This window comes from Thalassophryne amazonica, chromosome 20, assembly GCF_902500255.1.
Source record: "Thalassophryne amazonica chromosome 20, fThaAma1.1, whole genome shotgun sequence".
Taxonomy (NCBI): Eukaryota; Metazoa; Chordata; class Actinopteri; order Batrachoidiformes; family Batrachoididae; genus Thalassophryne; species Thalassophryne amazonica.
The window spans coordinates 60,098,164-60,124,760 of record NC_047122.1 but is presented as its reverse complement, the minus strand read 5'-3'; the positions used below and the strand labels follow the sequence as shown (position 1 = coordinate 60,124,760).

At 40.5% G+C, this 26,597-nt stretch overlaps 1 protein-coding gene and 2 long non-coding RNA genes across 4 annotated transcripts in view; 2 read left to right on the top strand and 1 right to left on the bottom strand.

The window, feature by feature from the left end:
* fam49al (family with sequence similarity 49 member A, like) overlaps window positions 1-18,377 on the top strand; it is a 68,862-nt gene extending 50,485 nt beyond the window's left edge. For both annotated transcript variants that reach the window (XM_034160696.1, XM_034160695.1), the window contains 7 exons: window positions 3,260-3,396; window positions 3,508-3,585; window positions 10,541-10,657; window positions 11,482-11,561; window positions 14,581-14,707; window positions 17,833-17,903; window positions 17,980-18,377. In XM_034160696.1, the coding sequence (XP_034016587.1) occupies window positions 3,260-3,396; window positions 3,508-3,585; window positions 10,541-10,657; window positions 11,482-11,561; window positions 14,581-14,707; window positions 17,833-17,903; window positions 17,980-18,043 (674 nt within the window). In that variant the 3' untranslated portion in view covers window positions 18,044-18,377. The remainder of the gene's footprint in view (window positions 1-3,259; window positions 3,397-3,507; window positions 3,586-10,540; window positions 10,658-11,481; window positions 11,562-14,580; window positions 14,708-17,832; window positions 17,904-17,979) is intronic.
* LOC117501740 lies at window positions 7,209-19,668 on the bottom strand. The gene is made up of 3 exons (XR_004558076.1): window positions 19,492-19,668; window positions 14,165-14,169; window positions 7,209-7,223 (listed from the first exon to the last, which is right to left on the bottom strand). It is a non-coding gene; the product is annotated as an uncharacterized LOC117501740 (long non-coding RNA).
* Window positions 19,669-20,724: 1,056 nt separating this feature from the next.
* Window positions 20,725-21,485, top strand: LOC117501764. Its single transcript, XR_004558082.1, has 2 exons — window positions 20,725-20,814; window positions 20,848-21,485. It is a non-coding gene; the product is annotated as an uncharacterized LOC117501764 (long non-coding RNA).
* The last annotated feature ends 5,112 nt before the right edge of the window (window positions 21,486-26,597 follow it).

The window sequence follows — 26,597 nt, the reverse complement described above, 5'->3', positions numbered from 1 at the left end:
TTTCCTCTCAAGTTTGACTGAAATTCCTCTTTTCTTTTTGAAGATATTGCTGGTGAAAGACAAACAGACAGACGTGGCATCATGATAGATTATTTCTGCTTCGCAGTGAAGCTAACAGAATATCCAAATCCCATAAATGATCCCACCATGTAACATTGTGGAAAAAAAATGCAGGATTCCCAGTGGTGGATGTGGTGATACTCAGTACCACCACCACATGCTCCCAGACCTGACATGACCTGATCTACATGATCCCATGTGACTTGAGATACAGCTTCTTTGGGGTAGAAAATAGGGTTAAGTCAAACACTACAAATCTGAACCAGCAGTTCCTGGTGGAGTTAGTCTTCTCAGACCTCTGACCCTGATAGACTGTATGCTCTGCCTTTCACTTTATTTTGTCATGTTTTATTAAAATAAGTTCCTCTGGTGTCTTGATTTCAAATTGACACGGCAGATTTTAAGATGGTAAACATGACGCATGTATCGTTTGCAGCATATTTAGTCATGTTTCTATTTGACATGTAGGTCCAGTTAAGCAACAGTCTCACACACACACACACACACACACACACACACACACACACACACACACACACACACACACACACACACACACACACACACACACGCTGTGATGTCTGCTCAGCAATCTCTGCAGCATCCTGACCTTGTAGCTAGGCAGCTGTTGCTACGGAAACCGTGGTACATGGTTCCCACTCTGACACACACACACACACATACAGGGGGGTGGGAGGGGAGAGATGAGAAGATGAACAATGTTTGAATCCCACCTCTGCTCTGCCATCCAATAATGATTCTCTCTCCTGGAGATCTTCTTTTCACTTCACCACTGAATGATGACTATAAGTAATAATTAATGATAACGCATCAGCATTCATGCATCACTGGTTTATTAAGTACTATGAGCAGATCTCTTGTAGATACTGCTTTCTTTTCCTCACTGGTGGAAGAAGTAGTAAGTCCCCATATGGACTCATTGATGGGGACAATGCAGATGAAGAACCTTGTCCACAAAGTCCAGCAGATAAATGCATACATCATAAGAATCTTTCATCTTGTCATACTTATAGTAGAGAAGCTTGAATCTTCGACTGGACTGGGTTGCTTGACGCGAGGACGTTTCGCTTCAAATCGCAGAAGCTTCCTCAGCTAAAATTCTTGCTCTGGTGGTCTGACTTCTGTCTTGACTCTTGTAGAGAAGAATAATCAAGAAGTCACGAAAGCTGGAGTTTTAAACCTAACCAGACCCCTCCTACCGAGAAGCAGACTGCTATAGCCTGGTGACTAAACAATAGCTCTAATTAGCACCTATTGTGCTCTAGTTAACACCCTCCTAATGACAGGGCAGCTGTCCCTCTCCTGATGGCTCCCTTGACGACTCTGCTGATGACATGAATGATTCATTACCATGAACAAAAGACTGAAACTGCTTTGACCTGAGTACCCCATTGTAAACAGGGGATAAAGCGTGTCTCAGACCCCCTCCCCGGTTAAGGCTAGGTTTCAAAAGTTTCACAAAGAATGCCTCCTTGACCCCTCTCTCAAACCATTTCTTCTCTCTAGATAATATTTTAACTTCCTTGTCCTCAAACGTGTGGTTAGTGTCTTTAAGGTGGAGATGAACTGCGGACTGAGGTCCACTGGCGCCCTCTCTGCGGTGCTGGTATAGCCTTTTGTGTAAAGGTGTGGGCTTTAGATCAAACAGTTCAGTGTTCTATTTATAGAAGGCTGCGATGCATCTTTAATGTGACGGAAGGGATGGGGCCCCGAGAGACTCTGCTTCAGAGGCGTGATGGCACAAAGCTTGTTTGGCATCTGATTTTTTTTTTTTTTTTTATAGCGGGTAAATACATGACAGGTTCAGTCTTCAGTCTGGATCCCGCATCTCTGTGATCACAGAGCGAACAGGTCATGTGATCAAACTGTTGAATCTGTCAAACATTTAAATTGCTTCTGCATTCTTTTGTCAATCAGGAACTGCTGCTTGCATGGCCTTAATGTTGGTGGGAAACTGTTGGCAAAATATAGTGTTGCAGTACACGAGTCCAGTTTTGATCTCAACTCAGTTTCGTCTCCTCCGAAGGCTGGGTACTGACTCTGTTTTGACTACTTCAAAATCAAGACCAAGACTTGTCACCGGCAGCTAATTATTGAACTTCGCTTGATGTCATCATGACATCATTGATGTCACAGTTCAGATAGTCACTGGAGAGACGTCAATGCAGAAAACTGCCTTTCAATGTCTGCGACATGATCTTTAACGTGTTTTAGGTAGTAACCTCTGATTTGGCCTTCAACCTGGACATGGTTGGGTTAGGGTCTTTAAAAATCATACAATGTGATTTCCTGGATTTTTTTTGTTTCCTCATTTTGTCTCACATAGTTGAAGTGTACCTATGATGAAAATTACAGACCTCTCTCATCTTTCTAAGTAGGAGAACTTGCACAATCAGGGGCTGACTAAATACTTTTTTACCCCACTGTAGAGGCTGATGGTATCTCGGGTATCGGGAACCTTGCTCTGTCTCATTAACGTCTGAGCCTAAAGAGCAGATTTTGTTTCTATTTGGTCCAAAGGATTGTTTGTTTTACCTTTAGATGACCAGAAATATTTATTTTGACCTCATTGATAAGTTGGGCAGCGTGACCACCAAGTGGATATTATGCTTGTTTCCAGGGCAGAAGGTTCCTAGTTCAGGACCACCCATGTCCGTTCTTCAAGTGATGCGGAGGTGCGTCAGGAAGGGCGTAACATTTGTGCCAAATCAACACGCAGATTCGTATCAGATCTGCTGTGGTGACCTCTAGTGGCAGAAGGGGGAATAATTTATTTTAGCTTGTTGAAAAGGTCCCTTGGCTACATCTGTAAGATTTTGGACTGAAAGAGAGCAAATTTTGGGCTTAATTTACGCGGAGAGTGAAACATTCGATTTGATCCAGTTTAACATCATTCTCAAAAATAACAAAAAGTTCCTATTTTGACATTTGACCCCAATGAAAGACACCTGCACTATTTCAGAATCTTATACGTTAGGACAGTGTGATGCAGAAGGAAAAAAAAAAGGGTTTGTGCACTTGGAGGAATTGCACACTTGTTTGTGCAGTGGGCTGTTCAAAATTTGCCTGTGTGCTCGTGTGTGTGTGTGTGTGTGTGTGTGTGTGTGTGTGTGTGTGTGTGTGTGTGTGTGTGTGTGTGTGTGTGTGTGTGTGTGTGTGTGTGTGTGTGTGTGTGTAGAAAACGCCCTGCGCAGCCTGCTGGAGGCGCTGACGAGCCCGCCGTACGCTCCCATGCAGCACCTGGAGAGAGAGCAGGCCCTTGCCAAACAGTTCGCTGAGATCCTTCACTTCACGCTCAGCTTTGATGAACTAAAGGTGGAAAACAACGTTTTGTAATTTGTCATCTCTCACTTTGAATTTAAAAAGTCAATTTTTTTTTCTTTGAGCGTGAAAATAAAAGACATCTTCCTTCCTCTCACCACACAGATGACAAATCCAGCCATTCAGAATGACTTCAGTTACTACAGGAGGACCATAAGCAGGAACAGGCTGAACAACCAGCAGGTAAAAAACCACAACACACGTGTGGCTGAAGAAAGACAACAACAACAACAAAAAGCAACCCAGCAGCTACAGGAATTATGCAACCATCATGAAAATAGAATGACCAGGAATGTAATATTTATAATATCTAGAGGTGCACTGTGATTCTGCATCATGTACCACATACAGTAAACATGACCCACAAGTACCTTGTGTGTGCTTTTTATATGTGTTACCGGGCCGGCTTATGTGTGTGTGTCATCTGTTGTCATGAGGCCGGTCATGGTTTGCTCTTGACCTAAGGTAGGATATACATCTGGAGCTGGTCCCCGGGCGCCTAAAGGCGACTTCTGCTCCTAACTGGCAATTAGGATGGGTTAAATGCAGTAAACACATTTCATTGTGCAGGGAACATGTTCCTTTGTGCATATGACAATAAAATTCTTTTGAATCCTTTGAATCCTTGAAGTACAATACTACTAATAATAATCAGTGTTGCCACAGTTACTTTGAAAAGTTACCTTATTAGTTACCTCATTAGCAGCTGTGGACAACTTGTTGGTAACTAGTAATTTAACTTGGTTATTTTTAAGATTGAGTACTCAGAAAAGTAACTGTTAGTTACTTTGTTGATTAGTTACTTTGCTGAGTACTCAATCTTAAGTGTAACCAAGTTAGTTAGTTAGTTCCATTACTTATTAGTTACAAGTTTTCGGCAGCTGCTAATGAAGTAACCGTTTAAAATAACTAAAAAAGTAACGAATAAAGTAACTGTGGCAACACTGATAAAAAATAAACCTAAACTTGACTCAGTGGAAATTCAGATTCCACATGCTGTGTCATTCATTGGCTGTGTCTCAATTCAGGGGCTGCATCCTTTGAAGGCTGCATTCTGGGATGATGTGGCCTTCTGAGAACACAGAGGCTAAATCAACCTTTCTGAAATTAGACTGTCTCGCCTATGGAGCATTTTATGATTGGGTCATTAGCTTGTCTCACCCCTTCCCCTGTGTCGCCTAGCAACCTTGACAGCTGTATGCTTCAAACTCAACTTCACCTAAATTCTGGGTCTTTTAGTGAAGTTTAGGGCTCGTGGCCGGCGATCACCTTAGTATTTCTCCATTTTTCTTGTTGTTTAATGCTGGCAAATTATACAGTATTTCTTGTCTTTCTGATGCCTGATTCTGTTTTTTCTCTCTGTTTAAGGTGCAGCTCCATCCAGAGATGGGAGTTGTATTTGTGTTGGCGACCCTCCTGTCCTGTGCGCCAATAGCATTTCTTGTATATTTGTCCGTGAATTGTTCTGTGAATTGTTCTGTAATTTATGTTTGTAGCAGGGCCCAAGCAGAGGGTCACCCCTTTGAGTCTGGTCTGCTTGAGGTTTCTTCCTCAGAGGGAGTTTTTCCTTACCACTGTTGCTCTGGGGGGTGGTAAGGTTAGACCTTACCTGTGTGAAGTGCTTTAAGGCAACTCTGTTGTGATTTGGCGCTATATAAATGAAAATAAATAGAAAATTGAAATTGAGTGTAGTGGGCGTATCTCATAGGTTAGTAATTGTTTATCAATCAATCAATCAACTTTTTTCTTGTATAGCGCCAAATCACAACAAACAGTTGCCCCAAGGCGCTCCACATTGCAAGGCAAGGCCATACAATAATTATGAAACACAGTCTACGTCTATAGCAGCATAACTAAGGGATGGTTCAGGGTCACCTGATCCAGCCCTAACTATAAGCCTTAGCGAAAAGGAAAGTTTTAAGCCTAATCTTAAAAGTAGAGAGGGTATCTGTCTCCCTGATCTGAATTGGGAGCTGGTTCCACAGGAGAGGAGCCTGAAAGCTGAAGGCTCTGCCTCCCATTCTACTCTTACAAACCCTAGGAACTACAAGTAAGCCCGCAGTCTGAGAGCGAAGCGCTCTAATGGGGTAATATGGTACTATGAGGTCCCTAAGATAAGATGGGACCTGATTATTCAAAACCTTATAAGTAAGAAGAAGAATTTTAAATTCTATTCTAGCATTAACAGGAAGCCAATGAAGGGAGGCCAACACGGGTGAGATATGCTCTCTCCTGCTAGTCCCCGTCAGTACTCTAGCTGCAGCATTCTGAACCAACTGAAGGCTTTTTAGGGAACTTTTAGGACAACCTGATAATAATGAATTACAATAGTCCAGCCTAGAGGAAACAAATGCATGAATTAGTTTTTCAGCATCACTCTGAGACAAGACCTTTCTGATTTTAGAGATATTGCGTAAATGCAAAAAGGCAGTCCTACATATTTGTTTAATATGCGCTTTGAATGACATATCCTGATCAAAAATAACTCCAAGATTTCTCACAGTATTACTAGAGATCAGGGAAATGCCATCCAGAGTAACGATCTGGTTAGACACCATGCTTCTAAGATTTGTGGGGCCAAGTACAATAACTTCAGTTTTATCTGAGTTTAAAAGCAGGAAATTAGAGGTCATCCATGTCTTTATGTCTGTAAGACAATCCTGCAGTTTAGCTAATTGGTGCGTATCCTCTGGCTTCATGGATAGATAAAGCTGGGTATCATCTGCGTAACAATGAAAATTTAAGCAATACCGTCTAATAATACTGCCCAAGGGAAGCATGTATAAAGTGAATAAAATTGGTCCTAGCACAGAACCTTGTGGAACTCCATAATTAACTTTAGTCTGTGAAGAAGATTCCCCATTTACATGAACAAACTGTAATCTATTAGACAAATATGATTCAAACCACCGCAGCGCAGTGCCTTTAATACCTATGACATGCTCTAATCTCTGTAATAAAATTTTATGGTCAACAGTATCAAAAGCAGCACTGAGGTCCAACAGAACAAGCACAGAGATAAGTCCACTGTCCGAAGCCATAAGAAGATCATTTGTAACCTTCACTAATGCTGTTTCTGTACTATGATGAATTCTAAAACCTGACTGAAACTCTTCAAATAGACCATTCCTCTGCAGGTGATCAGTTAGCTGTTTTACAACTACCCTCTCAAGAATCTTTGAGAGAAAAGGAAGGTTGGAGATTGGCCTATAATTAGCTAAGATAGCTGGGTCAAGTGATGGCTTTTTAAGTAATGGTTTAATTACTGCCACCTTAAAGGCCTGTGGTACATAACCAACTAACAAAGATAGATTGATCATATTTAAGATTGAAGCATTAAATAATGGTAGGACTTCCTTGAGCAGCCTGGCAGGAATGGGGTCTAATAAGCATGTTGATGGTTTGGATGAAGTAACTAATGAAAATAACTCAGACAGAACAATCGGAGAGAAAGAGTCTAACCAAATACCGGCATCACTGAAAGCAGCCAAAGATAACGATACATCTTTGGGATGGTTATGAGTAATTTTTTCTCTAATAGTCAAAATTTTGTAGCAAAGAAAGTCATGAAGTCATTACTAGTTAAAGTTAATGGAATACTCAGCTCAATAGAGCTCTGACTCTTTGTCAGCCTGGCTACAGTGCTGAAAAGAAACCTGGGGTTGTTCTTATTTTCTTCAATTAGTGATGAGTAGAAAGATGTCCTAGCTTCACGAAGGGCTTTCTTATAGAGCAACAAACTCTTTTTCCAGGCTAAGTGAAGATCTTCTAAATTAGTGAGACGCCATTTCCTCTCCAACTTACGGGTTATCTGCTTTAAGCTACGAGTTTGTGAGTTATACCACGGAGTCAGACACTTCTGATTTAAAGCTCTCTTTTTCAGAGGAGCTACAGCATCCAAAGTTGTCTTCAATGAGGATGTAAAACTATTGACAAGATACTCTATCTCCCTTACAGAGTTTAGGTAGCTACTCTGCTCTGTGTTGGTATATGACATTAGAGAACATAAAGAAGGAATCATATCCTTAAACCTAGTTACAGCGCTTTCTGAAAGACTTCTAGTGTAATGAAACTTATTCCCCACTGCTGGGTAGTCCATCAGGGTAAATGTAAATGTTATTAAAAAATGATCAGACAAAAGGGAGTTTTCAGGGAATACTGTTAAGTCTTCTATTTCCATACCATAAGTCAGAACAAGATCCAAAATATGATTAAAGTGGTGGGTGGACTCATTTACTTTTTGAGCAAAGCCGATAGAGTCTAATAATAGATTAAATGCAGTGTTGAGGCTGTCATTCTCAGCATCTGTGTGGATGTTAAAATCGCCCACTATAATTATCTTATCTGAGCTAAGCACTAAGTCAGACAAAAGGTCTGAAAATTCACAGAGAAACTCACAGTAACGACCAGGTGGACGATAGATAATAACAAATAAAACTGGTTTTTGGGACTTCCAATTTGGATGGACAAGACTAAGAGACAAGCTTTCAAATGAATTAAAGCTCTGTCTAGGTTTTTGATTAATTAATAAGCTGGAATGGAAGATTGCTGCTAATCCTCCGCCTCGGCCCGTACTACGAGCATTCTGACAGTTAGTGTGACTCGGGGGTGTTGACTCATTTAAACTAACATATTCATCCTGCTGTAACCAAGTTTCTGTTAGGCAGAATAAATCAATACGTTGATCAATTATTATATCATTTACCAACAGGGACTTAGAAGAAAGAGACCTAATGTTTAATAGACCACATTTAACTGTTTTAGTCTGTGGTGCAATTGAAGGTGCTATATTATTTTTTCTTTTTGAATTTTTATGCTTAAATAGATTTTTGCTAGTTATTGGTAGTCTGGGAGCAGGCACCGTCTCTACGGGGATGGGGTAATAGGGGGATGGCAGGGGGAGAGAAGCTGCAGAGAGGTGTATAAGACCACAGCTCTGCCTCCTGGTCCCAACGCTAGACAGTCACAGTTTGGAGGATCCCAAAAAATTGGCCAGATTTCTAGAAATGAGAGCTGCTCCATCTAAAGTGGGATGGATGCCGTCTCTCCTAACAAGACCAGGTTTTCCCCAGAAGCTTTGCCAATTATCAATGAAGCCCACCTCATTTTTTGGACACCACTCAGACAGCCAGCAATTCAAGGAGAACATGCGGCTAAACATGTCACTCCCGGTCTGATTGGGGAGGGGCCCAGAGAAAACTACAGAGTCCGACATTGTTTTTGCAAAGTTACACACCGATTCAAAATCCACTGGACAGGCTGTGGAGCAGCACAGGCAACGCACGACAACAGTGCTAAAACAAAATAAAAATCCACTTATATCCAATTATACATATAGAACCCAAAATTGTCCTTTTTTTTTTAATTTACCAACCATTGTGTCTTGAAAAACAAAACATTACACACACACATACATATACACACACACACACACACACACACACACACACACGGCACAAAAAGTCTTGGGATTGTTTGTTTTTGGGGGAAAGAAGGCTACATTTCTCGGCTGCATTCCAGTCTAGTTATGCCTCTGCGTCATATGCAGTCAATGAATGCAGATTTCAGAGGATGCAGGCTAGCGGTGGGTGGATCGATCCAAATATCGATAACACCAATACCAACGATGGAATCGATATTGATCGATACATTGTAATGAGATCAATACTTTAAGTTTCTCTCCTGTGCGCTGCTGCATTCAAAAAAAGAAGTGCACTGAAGGGGAGAAATTTTGTTTTATTTTTTCAATTTTATTTCCTCAACACACGTTCTATGTGTTTTATAGCATTTGTTGTGGAGTGATAATTTTGTAGACTGCTTATTCAAGAAAAAAAAAAAATCCAGAAAAGAAGTGCAATGAAGGGAGAAATTTAAAAAAAAAAGAAAAAAAAGTCTTGTAGTTTCTGAAAACTCTACTGAAAAAAAAAATCACAAAACAATTTTTTAAATTTGTTCTCAAGTGATAATTTTTTTGCACTTTGTTTATTTAATGGGGAAAATTGTTTTGTTACTGTTCTATTGTTTCTGAACTACAAAAAACTTTATTATGTTAATGAAGTATTTTCTGTTTAACCCAAATTCTGTCCTGACTTTTAACTAATTATTAATCCAACAGAAAAGTAATAAAATAAAAAAACACTTAAAGGTCATGAAAATTTATTCAGATTAAGCAATTTGATGATGCATCCACCTTCTTTATTAAAAAGTATCGATATCAGTATCGGTGATACTGGCCCTTTATTTACTTGGTATCAGATTGATACCAGATCTTGCAGTATCATACACCACTAATGCAGACCCCTGAACTGGGACACAGCTACTGTAGTAAAAACTGCACACAGAACATTAAGTAACAACAACTTTCACTCTATGACTACAGAAAATTACGATGTCCCTGAAGGCATCATCAGTGCAAAGCAACAAGCCATCACTCTTCATGTGCAATACCACGATGACCCCTTTGTGCTCACAATTAAACTGTTTTTTGTTTTTTTGCTTTTTTAAGCACGCTTTGGGTGAAAAATAACATTGCTGACACAGGAGGGAATGAGAAAATGGGGCACAAGAGGAAACCTGAACAAAATATGCTGTTGCTTGCTGCTGCCCCCCACAAACACACACACACACACACACACACACACACACACACACACACACACACACACACACACACACACACACACACACACACACACACACACACACACACACACACACACAAAGATAGTGATGCAGATGTATATGTCATATGCAACATATACAGACAGTTAAATTAGAAAAAATATTGAGTTAAAATAATATTGTAAATAATATTTAAAAATGTTACTTTGTTGCACTGTTGCCCCCTGGTGGCAGTACATGCTCAAACATTGGGATTATGGATTCACTTATTTCTCATTAAACATTCATGACCGATGTAGAGTTGCTGCTTTCTTACCAACATCATAAACAGATGTACAATCAATATTTCATGTGATGTTTGAGTTACACAGATTAGCGCCAGAGGCCTGGATTCACGCTTAACGTGCACGCTCATATTACCAAAACAATTACAGCGCAGGATGCGACTGATGATGTTATAATGAGGCAGTAGTTTTAGTTTTTGCTAAACACGGCGTTACTTTGTTTAAACCCACAGTTGGAAGCTGAGAATGAGGTCAATAACGAGATGGCCAATCGGATGTCGCTGTTCTATGCTGAAGCCACGCCCATGCTGAAGACACTCAGTAATGCCACGACCAAGTTTGTTTCAGAGGTAGACTGTTTGTTTCACTACTGTGAATAATATCAGTAAGTCGTGTGTGAGATGAACAGACCGGACGCAGGTCAGCTCTGGGAGCAGTTGTGCGTCTCCCGTATCCACCACACTGCAGATCCGCCCTGGGTTCTGGTTAGTTGCCACCCAGACAGCCAAACCCACCTTCTTATCTGCTGCAGCCAGAAGATACGTGGTTGTCTCCTTGGCCTTTTCCAACTGTTGGGGTCTTCAATACTGAGGCACCTGGATCAGCACAGCACTTAACTGTAGTCAGATGTGCACATAACTGGTACTCATGGTGCGTGTGTGTGCTAAAAAATAAATGATGCACAGCAGAAAAACACAAAGGAAGCACTTCATAGGAGGAAAGCAATGACAGATTGTAGGAAAAGTGTTTCTCTGTCTGCTGTGCATCAATGATTTTTAGTACATGAGCACCATGAGTAACCAGTTATGTGCACATCTGACTATAGTGTCATCACTGCCATTCCCATAATGCAATAGTAGACAGTAGACAGATGATGCCCTCCTATTCTTGCACAAAAGCCTACATCTTCCTCCTTTTGTCAAAACCCTGGTTTAGTTCAGAAGCAGCAGCCTCTCTCTAACTTCACACCTCAGTGATTCTTGACGGAACATTTGAGAAATCAATCTGAGAGTGGGAAATACCTTTTACAAAAAAAAAAAACTGCTTTGCCCCACCTTTCTTCTCAATCTGTACTTTGTCTCCACCTTGTGGTAAAGTTCTTTTAACTAGCTCACAGATCCACTTTGTGAAAGAAAGGAGACCAGTTCTGATTGTTCTTATGTGTTTTCTACAGAATAAGACTTTGCCCATAGAGGACACCACGGACTGTCTGAGCACCATGGCGTGTGTGTGTCGTGTCATGCTGGAGACTCCGTGAGTACTCACTTTTGTCTTTCCTTTTAAGCGACAGATGCTTCAAGGCCTAGTCCCTTTGGATTTTTCACAAAATGGGCAAAAATGTACTTTCTGTTGAAGTCTAATTATTACGTGGTATTTGCATAATTACACCTACTTATATTACTGCTAAAGCATGTATTTTCAAGGGATTCCACAGCAAATATAGAAAGTTTGAAATCTTGCAGACAAGATGAAAGGAGAAGCACATGCGCAAGATCGAAAATTCATACCGAGAGAAACTGGGAACTCGGAATGCCCAGTTTACAATTTAGAAAACTACATTAAAACCTATGATAAAACAAAACTCCCCAGTCCCCACGGACTCATTTTGGCAAATCACTGATACACATTGTAATTGTGACAGCTGACACTTTTTTTTTTAACCAGATATCCAGCAAAACCTTTATTTGAAATGTGTCCAGTATTTATCCAAAATTCTTCCCAATGGGATCTCCGGTGACCTGTTTTTTATTATCTGTGTTTGTCACTGTCTTTATATTTCCATTTTATGTTGATTTTAGGAATTTTTCATTCACAACTGAAGCTCTGTGATTCTAAAGCCACCTTGACACGTGCACAAATTTGATCCCCGCACTGGCACGCAATCTTACGTGCCAATGAGTAAACTCATCGTAAACTGTGTGAGGCTAAGAAAATTTTGAAATGCTCAAAATTTCTGGCGTGCATTAATTTCGTGCCACTTGTGTGAACTAGTTGTGAACATTGCGCAACCTATTGGCAAAACACTGCATGTCAGTGTGCGTCATTGTGTGGTGGGCCTCGCACAGTTTGCACAGAGTTTACAACAGTTTACGATGAGTTTACTCATTGGCACGCAACATTGCGTGCCAGTGTGGGGATCAAATTCATGCAAGTGTCAAGGTGGCTTAACACGAGCATATATGGTATAACAATGCCATTCAATCCTCGAGTCACTCTGTGTCACGTTCCTGTGTTTTAACCCACCTGGGTCAAAATCCAACTTTTTCCCCCAAAAGGGAAATTTTAATTATATTGGTGATATAACAATTGTGGATTCCTTATTTGAATAGTGATGAACCAAACTGTAGTACAATTTTATGAATTCAATTGGTTTAAAAAAAAAATCAGAGGAACTACACCTTTATGGTTTAACTAACTGGGGTACCCGGCGCTGCCTGGGTTAACCTGTTTTAGACATAAGCCAAATGCCAATCATTTTAACCAAAATAATTGCCCAACATTTGTTTTTGTAAGGCTGATGTCTTATAAATATAATAGTCCTTCATGCAGACTTTGTTTTGCAATCAAATTCATAACAAAATTACACACAAAACGTACGTAACAGTAAATGTAAATATCAATGAATCAAAATTGAGGTAGTGGTGTATTTCACAGTTTTTACATCGCAATTTTACAAACATAAAATTAATGTATTCAGACAGGAAGTCTGGGTTGAACAGGACAGTCAATCAATCAATTCAATCAATCAATTTTTTTTATATAGCGCCAAATCACAACAAACAGTTGCCCCAAGGCGCTTTATATTGTAAGGCAAGGCCATACAATAATTATGTAAAACCCCAACGGTCAAAACGACCCCCTGTGAGCAAGCACTTGGCTACAGTGGGAAGGAAAAACTCCCTTTTAACAGGAAGAAACCTCCAGCAGAACCAGGCTCAGGGAGGGGCAGTCTTCTGCTGGGACTGGTTGGGGCTGAGGGAGAGAACCAGGAAAAAGACATGCTGTGGAGGGGAGCAGAGATCGATCACTAATGATTAAATGCAGAGTGGTGCATACAGAGCAAAAAGAGAAAGAAACAGTGCATCATGGGAACCCCCCAGCAGTCTACGTCTATAGCAGCATAACTAAGGGATGGTTCAGGGTCACCTGATCCAGCCCTAACTATAAGCTTTAGCAAAAAGGAAAGTTTTAAGCCTAATCTTAAAAGTAGAGAGGGTGTCTGTGTCCCTGATCTGAATTGGGAGCTGGTTCCACAGGAGAGGAGCCTGAAAGCTGAAGGCTCTGCCTCCCATTCTACTCTTACAAACCCTAGGAACTACAAGTAAGCCCGCAGTCTGAGAGCGAAGCGCTCTATTGGGGTGATATGGTACTACGAGGTCCCTAAGATAAGATGGGACCTGATTATTCAAAACCTTATAAGTAAGAAGAAGAATTTTAAATTCTATTCTAGAATTAACAGGAAGCCAATGAAGAGAGGCCAATATAGGTGAGATATGCTCTCTCCTTCTAGTCCCCGTCAGTACTCTAGCTGCAGCATTTTGAATTAACTGAAGGCTTTTTAGGGAACTTTTAGGACAACCTGATAATAATGAATTACAATAGTCCAGCCTAGAGGAAATAAATGCATGAATTAGTTTTTCAGCATCACTCTGAGACAAGACCTTTCTGATTTTAGAGATATTGCGTAAATGCAAAAAAGCAGTCCTACATATTTGTTTAATATGCGCTTTGAATGACATATCCTGATCAAAAATGACTCCAAGATTTCTCACAGTATTACTAGAGGTCAGGGTAATGCCATCCAGAGTAAGGATCTGGTTAGACACCATGTTTCTAAGATTTGTGGGGCCAAGTACAATAACTTCAGTTTTATCTGAGTTTAAAAGCAGGAATGCCTGGTCATACCCACAGCCAGCTATTTTGGGGGTAATTTTCAGTTCAACTTTTTAAAAAATGGTAACAGTTTGTTCCCCATGTCATGAGGATTCAGAATATATATAGTTTTTAGGGATACATATTATAGTTTGGGAGTTTATCCCGGACAGACAGACAGACAGACAGACGTAGCCCTTTATGTATATAGATTCACAAGGCCTTTAGAAATGAACAACAAAAAGCTTCCTCAGATTCACAAAGCTCACCTCTGTCCTTCATCCCAACTTTAATTGTGGGACTGTTGCTTGATAGTTTTTTTTTTTTGCAGTTACTTGTTGGATTCATGATATCCTATTTCTATCTACGAAATCTCATGTTTCATAACTGTTTGTGTCAGGGAGTACCGCTGCCGGTTCACCAACACAGACACCATGCTGTTCTGCATGAGGGTGATGGTGGGCGTCATAATTCTCTATGACCACGTTCACCCCGTCGGGGCTTTTGCCAAGACCTCCAAAATCGATGTGAGTACCACAAATTCAAAGCACACCTGAGATTACGGACAGTCTGACTCTACACTATTTTACTGGTTTTATGTATCATGACTGGGAATCAGTGGAACGTTTAATCCCAAATTGCTGTAAAAAATGTACTTTAAGGATTAGCCTTATTTGAACACGACACGTTACCATTCAGGGGTTACTGCTGCCTGTGCACGTGCTCTTACAAATCAGGCATGAAGTGGGTTCAGAAGTTGTTAATGTGCATGTATATGGAGTGAGTGAGCGAGTGAGCGAGTGAGCGAGCGAGCACGCAGGAAAGCAAAGACATCACCATCAAGGAAAAAGAGAAAACTCACAACAGCCAGATTTGTTTATACAACCACCAACCAAAGAAAAAATGCCATAAACACAATGAAGACAATTAGACTGCTGGACATTATGTGCATGCGCACGTGCACGGACAATGACAGACAGACCACAAACGTCATTCATACCAGCTGCAATAATACATAGCAAGTAAAAATATGTCATCATTTAAACTTACAAATGCTGCTCATCACTTGCAAGCTAAGTCTGTCTGCACCTTTTTTTCTTTATAAACAGTTCAATAACACAGTCGTTCAGTTTCCCAGTAAATCCTCTAACAAATCTATTTATTCTCCATTTAAAAACAGAGCAAAGTAAAAGCTTCTTCTGCTTCTTCTACAACATGAAATCCATGAAAAGCATGTCTCGTTCTTTAACAGAAGACATTTGTCAGATTTTAACACTGAAATTCTGGCTTTTTATAAAAGTGTCAGAAAAATGCAGAATCAGCCAGAGTGCGCACAACAACAATCACATAATGGGAGTCGCACATACTGGGGTCTAATTGCCAATTTTCTGTAACAATCATATGGATAAAAAAATAGTAGACAATAGTAAGAGCTGTGATTACATGCACATTTCAGAGTGGCCTTTTATTGTGGCCAGCCTAAGGCACACCTGTGCAATAATCATGCTGTCTAATCAGCATCGTGGTATGCCACACCTGTGAGGTGGGACGGATTATCTTGGCAAAGGAGAAGTGCTCACAAACACAGATTTACGAACAATATTTGACAGAAATAGGTCTTTTGTGTATATAGATAATGTTTTAGATCTTTGAGTTCAACTCATGAAAAATGGGAGCAAAAACAAAAGTGTTGCATTTATATTTTGTTCAGTGTATGAATTTTGGTTATGATTTAAAAAAACACCAATCCTGAAATCAGGACAGAAATCAGGGGCCAAAATGGGAAATAGGAGAAGGCCCTTAGTCCCAAAATGGAGAAATATCCAAAGATCAGAAAATTCAGAGGGTGCTTCATACCGGACCGGTGGGAGAGGATTCAGCAGGTCCCTTCATTCCACTTTCTACACTGTTAACAGTTACCAAATTTTTTGTTTGTTTCTCAAATATGACAATGTCAGTCTCCAGTTACTATCGTTACTTTTTGGTGCTGATGAGCTTGGACCTCTGACATTTATGGATGGGGCACGTAGCCTTGTTTGACATGTTTGGGGAGCTATTTGTGGTAATACCAAGTCCCCGACCTCCCTTGGGATGTAGGCAAAGGTTTGTCTGAGATCAGACTTAAAGGCCGTCTGGACAGACTTTTCCAGCAAAAGTTCTCTGAAAACCCTCACAACACGTTAAGGTCTTCCAGGTCAGTTCAATGGCTGAGCCCGCCATCTAACCCCAGTCATCACCAGATGGTGATCAGTCAGCAGCTCCGCCCCCCTCTTCACCCAACTGTCCAAGACACATGGTTGAAGGTCTAAAGACACCAAGACAAAATCTATCGTTGACCTTTGACGTAGGGTGCTCTGGTACCACATGTACGTATGAACACCCTTGTGCTGGAACTAGATGTTTGTAATGGACAATCCATGACCAGCACAGATGTACAGCAGTAACACTCCAATTGGGTTCAGATCAGGGGGCCTTTCCTCCCAATCACCCCCCTCCAAGTTTTTCCATCACTGCCAACATGGACATTGAAGTCCTCGAGTGGAACTAAGGAGTTACCAGCAAGGATGTTTTCCAGGATCTCTGTTGTGAAAAGTGTGATGACACGGACCCACAACAGGGGGCGTAAATGAATGGTCAATGGAAATACGAAGTAACAATTTAATGTTGTGAAATGTGCACAACGGATACAGATACAATTCAATACTACGGTCAGTTATAAAGTTGGTGTCGTGTGGGCAGGCTCGAGGATAGGAGACGCCCGTCCAGAGAAGAGTCGGGACCCACACGATTTCCACCGCCAACAGATCTGGAACACTCCGGAGCCGCCAAGTCCTGAGTCCCCAGGTGGCCACCGTCTCCAGCTGTCAGATCGGGTACTGCTGGCAGGAAGCAGAAACAGTCAAGAGTGGGTGTGTGCACACACCCAGTAAAACAGTCAGCAGATTATTCCTGGTGGAGGGAGAAAACGCCACCTCCTTATCTCACTACTTCCTCCGGTTATCAGTGCAGACTCCACTAAACAAGTGTAAGAGTGAAGAGTGGAGAATGCCAACTCTTACCACTCCCTCCAACTCGGCAGTCAGTGGAGAAGCTGCAAACTCAAAAGGTACAATAGCTACCAGCACAGATGTGAAAGACATCACAACTTAACTTAGCTGAGTCATTAATATGGCTGAGTGTCTACCTGAATGGTTTAGACGATTTCTAGGCAGAGATGTGGTGTCTTCTCCTGGCCTTTATGGATGAGGTGTGATGAAGGTGATGAGTGACAGCTGTCAATTCCAGTTCCTGGCGGCGACTGCGCCCTCTGGTGCCTGAAGCCCGCCTTCAGGCAGGGCGCCCTCTGGTGATGGGCCAGCAGTACCTCCTCTTCGGGCGGCCCACACAACAATCTCTCCAAGAAGGCTGGGTACTCTGAACAGTCAGATTCTTCTCTGTGGCACAAAGTTACACTAAGGCAGCTCTCTCCTTCCACTGGGAAAAAACTCCACAATATCGGCACTCAGCCAGGAACCTGTATCCCCACACCTGTATCTCCCACCCTGGACAAGTCCATAGAAAGCGAGAGTCACACATTCAGTGTTTGAGTGCTACACCTGGCTGATGACTGAACTCAAACTTTTACAAACTTTGTTGCCTTTGTCTTGTGCAGATGAAGGGCTGCATCAAGGTGCTGAAAGAGCAGCCGTCGAACAGTGTGGAAGGACTTCTGAACGCACTGAGGTATGTACGAGCGTCGCACTTTCCATAAATGTGACGCAAAGGATTTCCTAAGAACTTTTTAATTTTTTTTCTGCAGGTATACGACACGACATCTAAATGATGACAGCACCTCCAAACAAATCAGGGCCCTCCTGCAATGAGAGCAAGCAGAAGAAAAGGAGGAGGAGGAAGAGAAACAAACACTTTGTTTACAACGAACAAAGAATCAGAATCATCTCCGGGTTACAAGAAACCTGATGGTCATAACAAGAGGAAAAAAATTATATTTATTGTCAGCTGTCCATCATTCTGTCTTCTCATTTTGTAAAGTAAGAAAAGTAAAAAAAAAAAAAAAAAGGAAAGAGAGAAAAGAAACTATAGATATATATATTAAAACAAGTGAAACAGCAACAGGAAATGATAATAGGAAGAATTAAAGAGGAATCTTTATCGCAAAATTTAATGCAAACATCGACTGAAAATGTACAAAAAAAGGCGGGTTCATTCCCAGAAGTAGACTGATGAGTATTTTTGCACGTTTCCTCAAATCTGATTTCAAAGTGAGCCTCAGAGGAGGTTCCAGCTGTGAGGAGGAGTTTCTGACTCCTTCAGCTGCACTCAGCGCCACCTACAGGTCAACTGAAAGTAACGTGATGGATGCATTCCGGAGATTTGCTTCGGCCGACCCACCAAGTTTTCCACAGCGGTGCAGCTGATGGACGAGGAACTGAGTCTTTGCAGAATGCCTCCATGTTTTTTTTTTTTTTTCTGTATTGCCCCCTTCCTCATCGGTCACTGCTCCTCATCCTCACGATCATCCGCTGGACTTGCATTCGGAATTTCGCGTAGAGCGCCCCCACGCTGTACGAGAATATCTCTCTGGTTTTCCAGCTGTGCTTGAACAAAGTTGTTAGCACTCTCGCTCCATGCTATTTTTTTTTTACCACAGATTAGCTTTTGTAGCGCCACTACTTTTGGAATCAAACAGAAATGGATTTTATTCATCCCATTTCATACTTCTTCGCCAAATGGTTAGCAGCAATCATCGTCGGATCTCCTTCCAGCTGCTCTGTGGTTTAGTGCACAATCAATCATACATTCTTACAGGTTAATTAACCGCAACACCTTGTCGCATTTACACAAGCAAAACTGAAGAAATGCATTGTGGGAACCCACAACTGCCTTCTTCACACAGTGCCAAAGCTGATTGGTTTACGCTGTTATTGCATCAGACAAACATTGGATGTAACTGTCATTACGCGCAAATATGACATCATAAACAAGCTGGAAATCGCTGAAGGTCTGTGATGCTAATTTTTGATGTTTGAGCCCAAAATGTAGAAAAGCATTTTACATCTATTACACAGAAAAATATACAATTTCAGTATATAGTTTTGAGGTTTTATTTATGAATCTTTTGTAAATCAGTGTATTTGTTTTTGTTTATTATCATCATTATTATTATCATCATCATTATTATTTATCTGCACATAATACAAAAAATTGTGCAAATAGGCTGATTTTTTTAACATAGTGTTGAGCACCACTTTTACACACATGCACACTAAGACAACAATGTTTGAATAATAATTAAAATCTAAAATTAAACGTAAGTAAAGTGACAACTTTTCATCTTTCATACTACCTAAATTACAACAGCAAAGTTGGGTTTATACCATTTATTTTACTTGTGTTATCATGCACTGTTTACAGTGCCCTCCAAAAGGTACTCGGCCCTTTGGTATTTCACATATTTTAAATTGTTGCCATTTCAAATACAAAAAGTAAACCAGGCTTCTCATTATAAAAAAGTTCTAAAATGATCTTCCTTAAACTCACACTCAAAGCAAATCTCTACAACTTGATATAAATTAATTTAAAATATAAAAGCCAAGATGGTGAGTTGCATAAGTCATGGACCCCTTTGGTATAACACCTGTAAATAATCAGTTTTATTGCCAGTTTTCTTCAGACAAGTCAAAATATATTCCAACAAGAATGAATATGTGAGTTATATTTTTTATTCAACAATAATAATAATTTCTTTGTAAGTCTACTGGATAGTAGAATACCATGCAAACACAGTTGCAAATGATCATGGAATATTAAATTATTGTAAAACACAATTATTATTTTTAGAGCTGCATCGTGTATACAGAAAAAAATCACATGTAAATAGAGCTCATATTCCATACTGATTACACTATATAACACAATTTTTGTTCCTGGCTTCTAAGTGTTATATTTCGACTGCTTATGTCTAAAGTCTATGGAAAAATGACTACATTCAGCACAAACTTTGATTTTTTTTTTTTTTTTTTTTTTTTTTTTTTTTTTTACGTTCTAGAAAGTTCTAAAAGTTTCTTGAAATTTCTAGATAATTCTGGAAACTTCTAGAAAATTCTGGACAGTTCTAGCAGTTAAAGAATATTCTAGATGACTACTCAGTAGTAGTGAAGGCGAATCGAGAATATTCTTGAAAACAGACAAATTTCAAAATATCATTGTCCTGATCACAGAAGCAAAGTTTCTGTGGAATAACAGCTATTTTCTATTTATTTAAGGCATAACAGGTTAGGAAAACACACTGTGTACCCAGGAACAAAACAAAAATAAAAATTTGTTACATAGTGTTATCATTAAAGTTGAAATTCATGACATGTATCATTTATTTATACATATATATCAGGTTTTCATAATTTTTTTATGCTTTTATGATGAATTAAATGTGCCTGAAACATTTGCACCATAACACCCCCACACCCGCAAACACTCAAATATTTCATAAAAATTTTAAAGTGTCCCAAATCATTGCATCCATTTGCACAGATACAGACACATCTTTGTTAGAATAAGGGGGTTCAAAATTCCAAGGGGTGCCTAAAACCTTTTGCACAGTAACATTTGATCCATATTCTGTTTAATGGAAAAAGTTGTGAACAACATTTTAGCCTCCCCTTTACAGTTTTATGGCTTTAAAAAAAATCTTTGAGTATTGTGCACAATACTTCTATATTTTGGGCTGAAACATCAAATATCTGACGCCGTCCTTTAACCTGAGAAGTGCATTGTGGGACGTTCCGGTGTACATTTGTGTGAGGCTTTTCTTAACAGGCATACACAAGGTCAGCTTGGGTCCTCAAGGAAAAACACAGTCATAATTTTGTATTTTTTTTTCTATGAGATTGCTCGTCTAAAATTTTAAGAGATTACCGTACTAATAATTGCTGTACTTTAGCTGTGTAGAACCCTCGGTCTAACTTAATTTGATCTTATGTTTTTTATACAGCGGTATGCGCACAAGCATATTCTGTATAAATACATAGATGGCATGTTGTACAAGTTCTGACAAAAATGTGTAAATAAGGTGTTTTTATTCATTTTTAATTGTTCAGTGATGCTGAAGTTGGGTTGGTTGTGCTGTCTCTAAGAGTTACCATGCGTTTGGCTTGGACCATCGGACTTGCGGTAGACATAGGTTTCGGAAATTCAGCTTCATTATGACGAATGAACCAGAGGGGGTGGGGAGGGGGAGGGGCTATCCATTTGCTTGTTATTTTGTACATTTTGTGCAACAATAAACTTGTCATTTATTACATTCAACCAGTGACGTTGTGCTGCATTTAAATGCAAATTGCCTGGATGGTGTGGGTGTGTGTGTGGGGCAAGTATAAATTTAAGTTGCATTTGTTGAATCCGTTTCTGTTTTTGTTGAATCTGACCCCAATGCTTGTGTACTTGGGGGATATTTAGAACGGCTGTCTTGAGGAATTGGTTAAAGATACGCCTATGATGACTATGAGACACCAATATGAAGTTATAGATAACATGACCTTTGACCTGCGTTACCTTGAAAAGGAAAACTCAGGGAGATGACAGATGGCATTATAACCAGTTTATCTCATATGGTGCCCCAAACACACCCATGACTAATTAAAGGAAAATTCTGCTATTTTTCAATCTGGGACTGATTTTTGCTGAAGATGTACACTAGTCCATGAGCCACTCATCAATTTTAACCAAATCGGTACCATTTAAGGGGAATAAACAACACTTTGAATCCAGCCTCAGTGTATCATGACCTACACAAAATGTTTGATAGGCATCCCATATGGTAGCTGTAGCCAGGTAGGGGTCAGTGAAGAATTACACAGAGGGCAAACTTTAAAAATGCTCCAATCATGTTGAAAACTATATCACATTACTTGTCTGGTCATAACGATTCCAAAAAGGTATAGTTTGGGCTATCTGTGATGGAATGGTCTGGAGTTATGGGGTAAAAACAGCAAAAATGGTACCAAAGGTCAATTTCAGTTTGTATAGGGTCAAACGTTAAAGTGGTTAAAATTCAGTAAAAAAAAAAAAAAAAGATGCAAATTATTGTTTTGGTTAATGGGGTTCTAATAAGCAATAGTTTGCACCATCTGACATGCTTAGTTATCATGTTACAGGGCAATATACGAGTTATGTCACATGTCATAGAACCCAATAGATGCTGACCTTGTTTGACCTTTACCTTGGAGACCAAACATTCAACACAGTCAAAACTATTCAATTTATTAATCCTTTTATTTCAACCAATAATTTGGATCATTTTGTACTGAAATTGGAGCAACTTTAACTTTTGACCTCTGTACAACCTGAAACTGACCTTTGTCACCATTTTTGCTCTTTTTACTCCATAACTCCAGACCATTCCATCACAGATAGTCCAAACTATACCTTGTTGGAATCATTATGACCAGACAAGTAATGTGATATAGTTTTCAACATGATTGGAGCTTTTTTTTAAAGTTTGAACTCTGTGTAATTCTGCACTGACCCCTACCTGGCTACAGCTACCACCATGGGATGGCTATCATACATTTTTGTGTAGGCCATGATAAACTGAGGCTGAATTCAAAGTGTTGTTTATTCCCCTGAAGTGGTGACGAAAACCTGCTTGGGTCATAGACTACACATACATTTACTTAATTTTAAAAACCAAATTGATTACTGGACCGATTAAACCCTCCTTAGTCTTTAAGCAACATAAAAATAGGCTCCAGGCTCAAAATTGGTGGAATTCTTCTTCAAAGAGCAAAGGCAAGTTTGTAAACGCCCCAAATCCACTTGTGCTATGTGCTTTAAGACATGCGCCAAAGATCACAAAGATAGGGCCCAGAATGTCAGTTATTGCATCCTTATTGCTGTATCTTTCAAGTTCTTGTATGAAAGCTTTTTTTCCTTCCCCCTCTTTCTCCTTTGGGTTGTCTTCTTTTTGCTCGGTACAGATCCGTTTTATGCAGGATTCCCTAACTGACGCACCTCCAGTTCTACGTGGAGAAAAACAGCTCCTGCTGTTCTTAAGGGGTCTCCAGGATCTGTTTAAGGCCTGAGATCTGACTGGATCAGGTGTGCACAGAGCAGCACGGCTGTGCAACCTGCAGCCGCGGCTCAAATGATGCAACACAAGGTGGCAGCAAACCCTCATTTTGGGACACATGATAAAAGCCAAATTTTAGATAGAGTACATTATATATTAACGTCCATTGGATTTTACATGTTCACATATGTTACCCTGTAACGTGACAACTATCCATGAGACATGATGCAAACTATTCCTTTTTAAAACCCTATTACCAAGACCAATAATTTGCATAAATTTTTACCAAAATTAAAGGAACTTTAACTTAATTTTTTTACTGATTTTGAGTGGCCTCTATTCAATGTTTCAACATTTTTGCCATCACCTATGACATAAATGCTAAAAATTAGTATTTCTCTTAACTCTAACCATAAAGTATCTCCCTTCCCCTAACCCTAACCCTACCCTCCCAGATCCCCACGTCATCCGGCATTTTTTGCCCCCATCACGAACCCATAGATTGACTTTTCGTAATGCCATCACAAACTGCTGTGACTAAGGAACAAAAATATAGTGGTGCTGACAAAAATCCATTTTATGACTTAAAAGTTAAAGAAAAAAGGTAGTGCATGTTGAAACATGCCCGTGTTTGTTACTGAGCTTCAATGAACTAATATTTATTTAAAACTATATCATCTCGCGCCCAAAACAACTCCCCCCCAAACATAAGAGCAGACGAGGTGACGGTGAGGAACTTCTCGGACCGTTGGGGTTTTCCCAACAGTCAAGGTAGTTCAGGCGATTCAAAACTTCCCCGAGAATATTTGTGCAAATTCCTCTTTTCCACTCGTTCTAACTACTTTCCCTCTCACAGTTAACCGTTAACCGCCGGCAGCAGCTTATCAGCCAAATTGTGTGACACTCTTTCAACGGCGGTCTACCTCCATTTCCTCCCACTTTTCACAAAACTTTGACTCTGTGCACATCACGTGACAATAAACATTCTCTTTTGTCTCCAACATGCACTCGACCGTGTTTGTACATCGCGGATCAGCAGACATGGTTCCCGCAGGCTGCAGTGTAAATCAGATACAGCACCATTAATGCTGGTGACACAGACCGAACGGTCCCCCCTAAAAATTGGTCCACCCTTAGCCGCGGTTCACGGATTAACACCTCTGAAGCTTTTGTACAATAATCATTGCCACATAAATTCAGAATTATTTAATCATAAAACACGGCTGAAGTGATCAGAGCGACGCGGCTACACGGGCTGCTAGCTGTTGCGTTGAATGGGCGTCCGCCATTTCAAAGCATCACAGGATATCGCCTTGTTTCTGCTCAAAACAGCCTCGTTTCTGCTTAAAACTGACTTTAGAATGATTTAAGAGGTCTTGTGGCCTTGTCATCTGATGGTTAATAATCCCATTATCCATTTGATCGCTTTGGGTGAAGAGACACCGTCTCAGACGTGCTGCTGTGGTCCGAAATGATGCATGCACAGTGGAGGCAGGGTCGACAAATTTTTAGGGGGGGACCGTTCGGTCTGTGACACAGGTTAGCAACTGCTGCAGAGTGCAACACGACTGTGTGCACGAAAACAAACCTGAAAGCATTCACGTTTTTTTTATTATTATTATTATTATTATTATTATTTAACTAGGCGGTTGTGACACCTTTCCATATACAGACCCTGCGCTAACTAGCCACTCACTCACTCGTGTTTTATTATTTTTCAACACTAGAGGGGGCAAATCAAGCACAATATTTGCTTTGAAAACCACTAAGACATAATGAGGACCCACTTAGCACAGCATGACATTCCCTTTTTGAAACAGACTCTGGAGCAATGTTTCAAACCGTGAGTGATGCTATTTGAAATGTTCAGGAGCAGAAGTTTGCCATCACTAATTTGCAGGACAGATGAAAAGTTTTGGTATCATACCCAGCAAGAAAGTTTGTCCATTCTTCAATTCCACTATTAATTTCCCGTTCTGTCACATTTTGCCTCGTATTTATCCATGTAGTGGGCATTGTGTTTCTTCCCACGCAAGCTAGCTTAACGTGGTCGCTAAAGCTGACAAGAAGAAAGAAGCTGGTGTCATGGTCAATTTATCCCACTGCCGTATTCGTCACGTCCCACTGCAAAGCTCGCAAAGCTTTGAACTCTGCTGAAGTCATCCTCCTGAGTCCGCTATTGTTCATAAAGCAAAGTAAAAGTTGTTCCTCTCCAAAGTTAACACCAAATTGTACTTACTTGAATGAGGGAATGTAAACTTTGGTTCCTGTGCTGTGTTTCAAGCGTTGTGTTGCCTTGAAGACCGTCAAACAGAGGTGGGACAAAGTCACCATCAAGTGACTCTCAAGTCTCGAATCGAATCAAGTCTCAAGTAATGACCACCAACTGTTTGCAAGCTGACTTGAAACTTGACTTGGGACTTGCAGATTGATGACTTGAGAATGACTTCACAGTGACTTTGTCCCGCCTCTGCCATCAAATGAATCAAAATGAGTGATCTGGTGACTCTCGCATATGGGTAAGTTTTGACCAGGGTGCGCATGCACAGTATCGAATATCGGAACATATTTTGTTCAGGGTCACCACAGTGGAAATAGCCAGATCCTCATTGGTATGTGGCACAAGTTTTACGCCAGATGCCCTTACTGACACAACTCCAGGTTTACCTGGAGAAACACACACAGTCCACGGTGGTCCGAAGAGGTCTCCCATCCAAGACAGGATCAGACTTACACAGTCATCAATATATAACATGTAATACTGCAGAGTTAGAGTATTATATATGGTTGGTAGTAGTTCAAATATGATGTATAAAAAGAACAAATGGGCGGCACAGTGCCCACCTGGTCCTTTCTATGTGGAGTTTGGATGTTCTCCCCATGTTCGCGGGGTTCCCTCCAGGTGTTCCATCTTCCTCCCGCTTCCAGAGACATGCAGGTTGTCTGTAGATGTGACTGTTTGTCTGTGTATATGTGGGCCTGTGATAGACTGGCGTTGTGTCCACAGTGCACCCTACATTTTGTGCTATGACTACTGGGATAGACTCTAGCCCCCCCGGTGACCAGTGGCGGCGCCAAGGGGGGGGCTTGGGGGGGGCTTAAGCCAATAAGCCAATTCTGCCAATAATGTGAATAGCGACTGACATATTTGTGAATCTTAACTGCAGTTTTGCGCTGAGAATGTCTCAATATTACGTAACTGAGCAAAGTGATGAATGTGTGTGTTTGGTGATCTACCAATGCTGAATCACCCTTCACAAACAGAAGTTTCAGTTTAGCAAATAAAGATTTATTTGCAAAAACCCACACACGTTACAAATCAGAAATTTGTGTTTGTGGATCACAAAGCA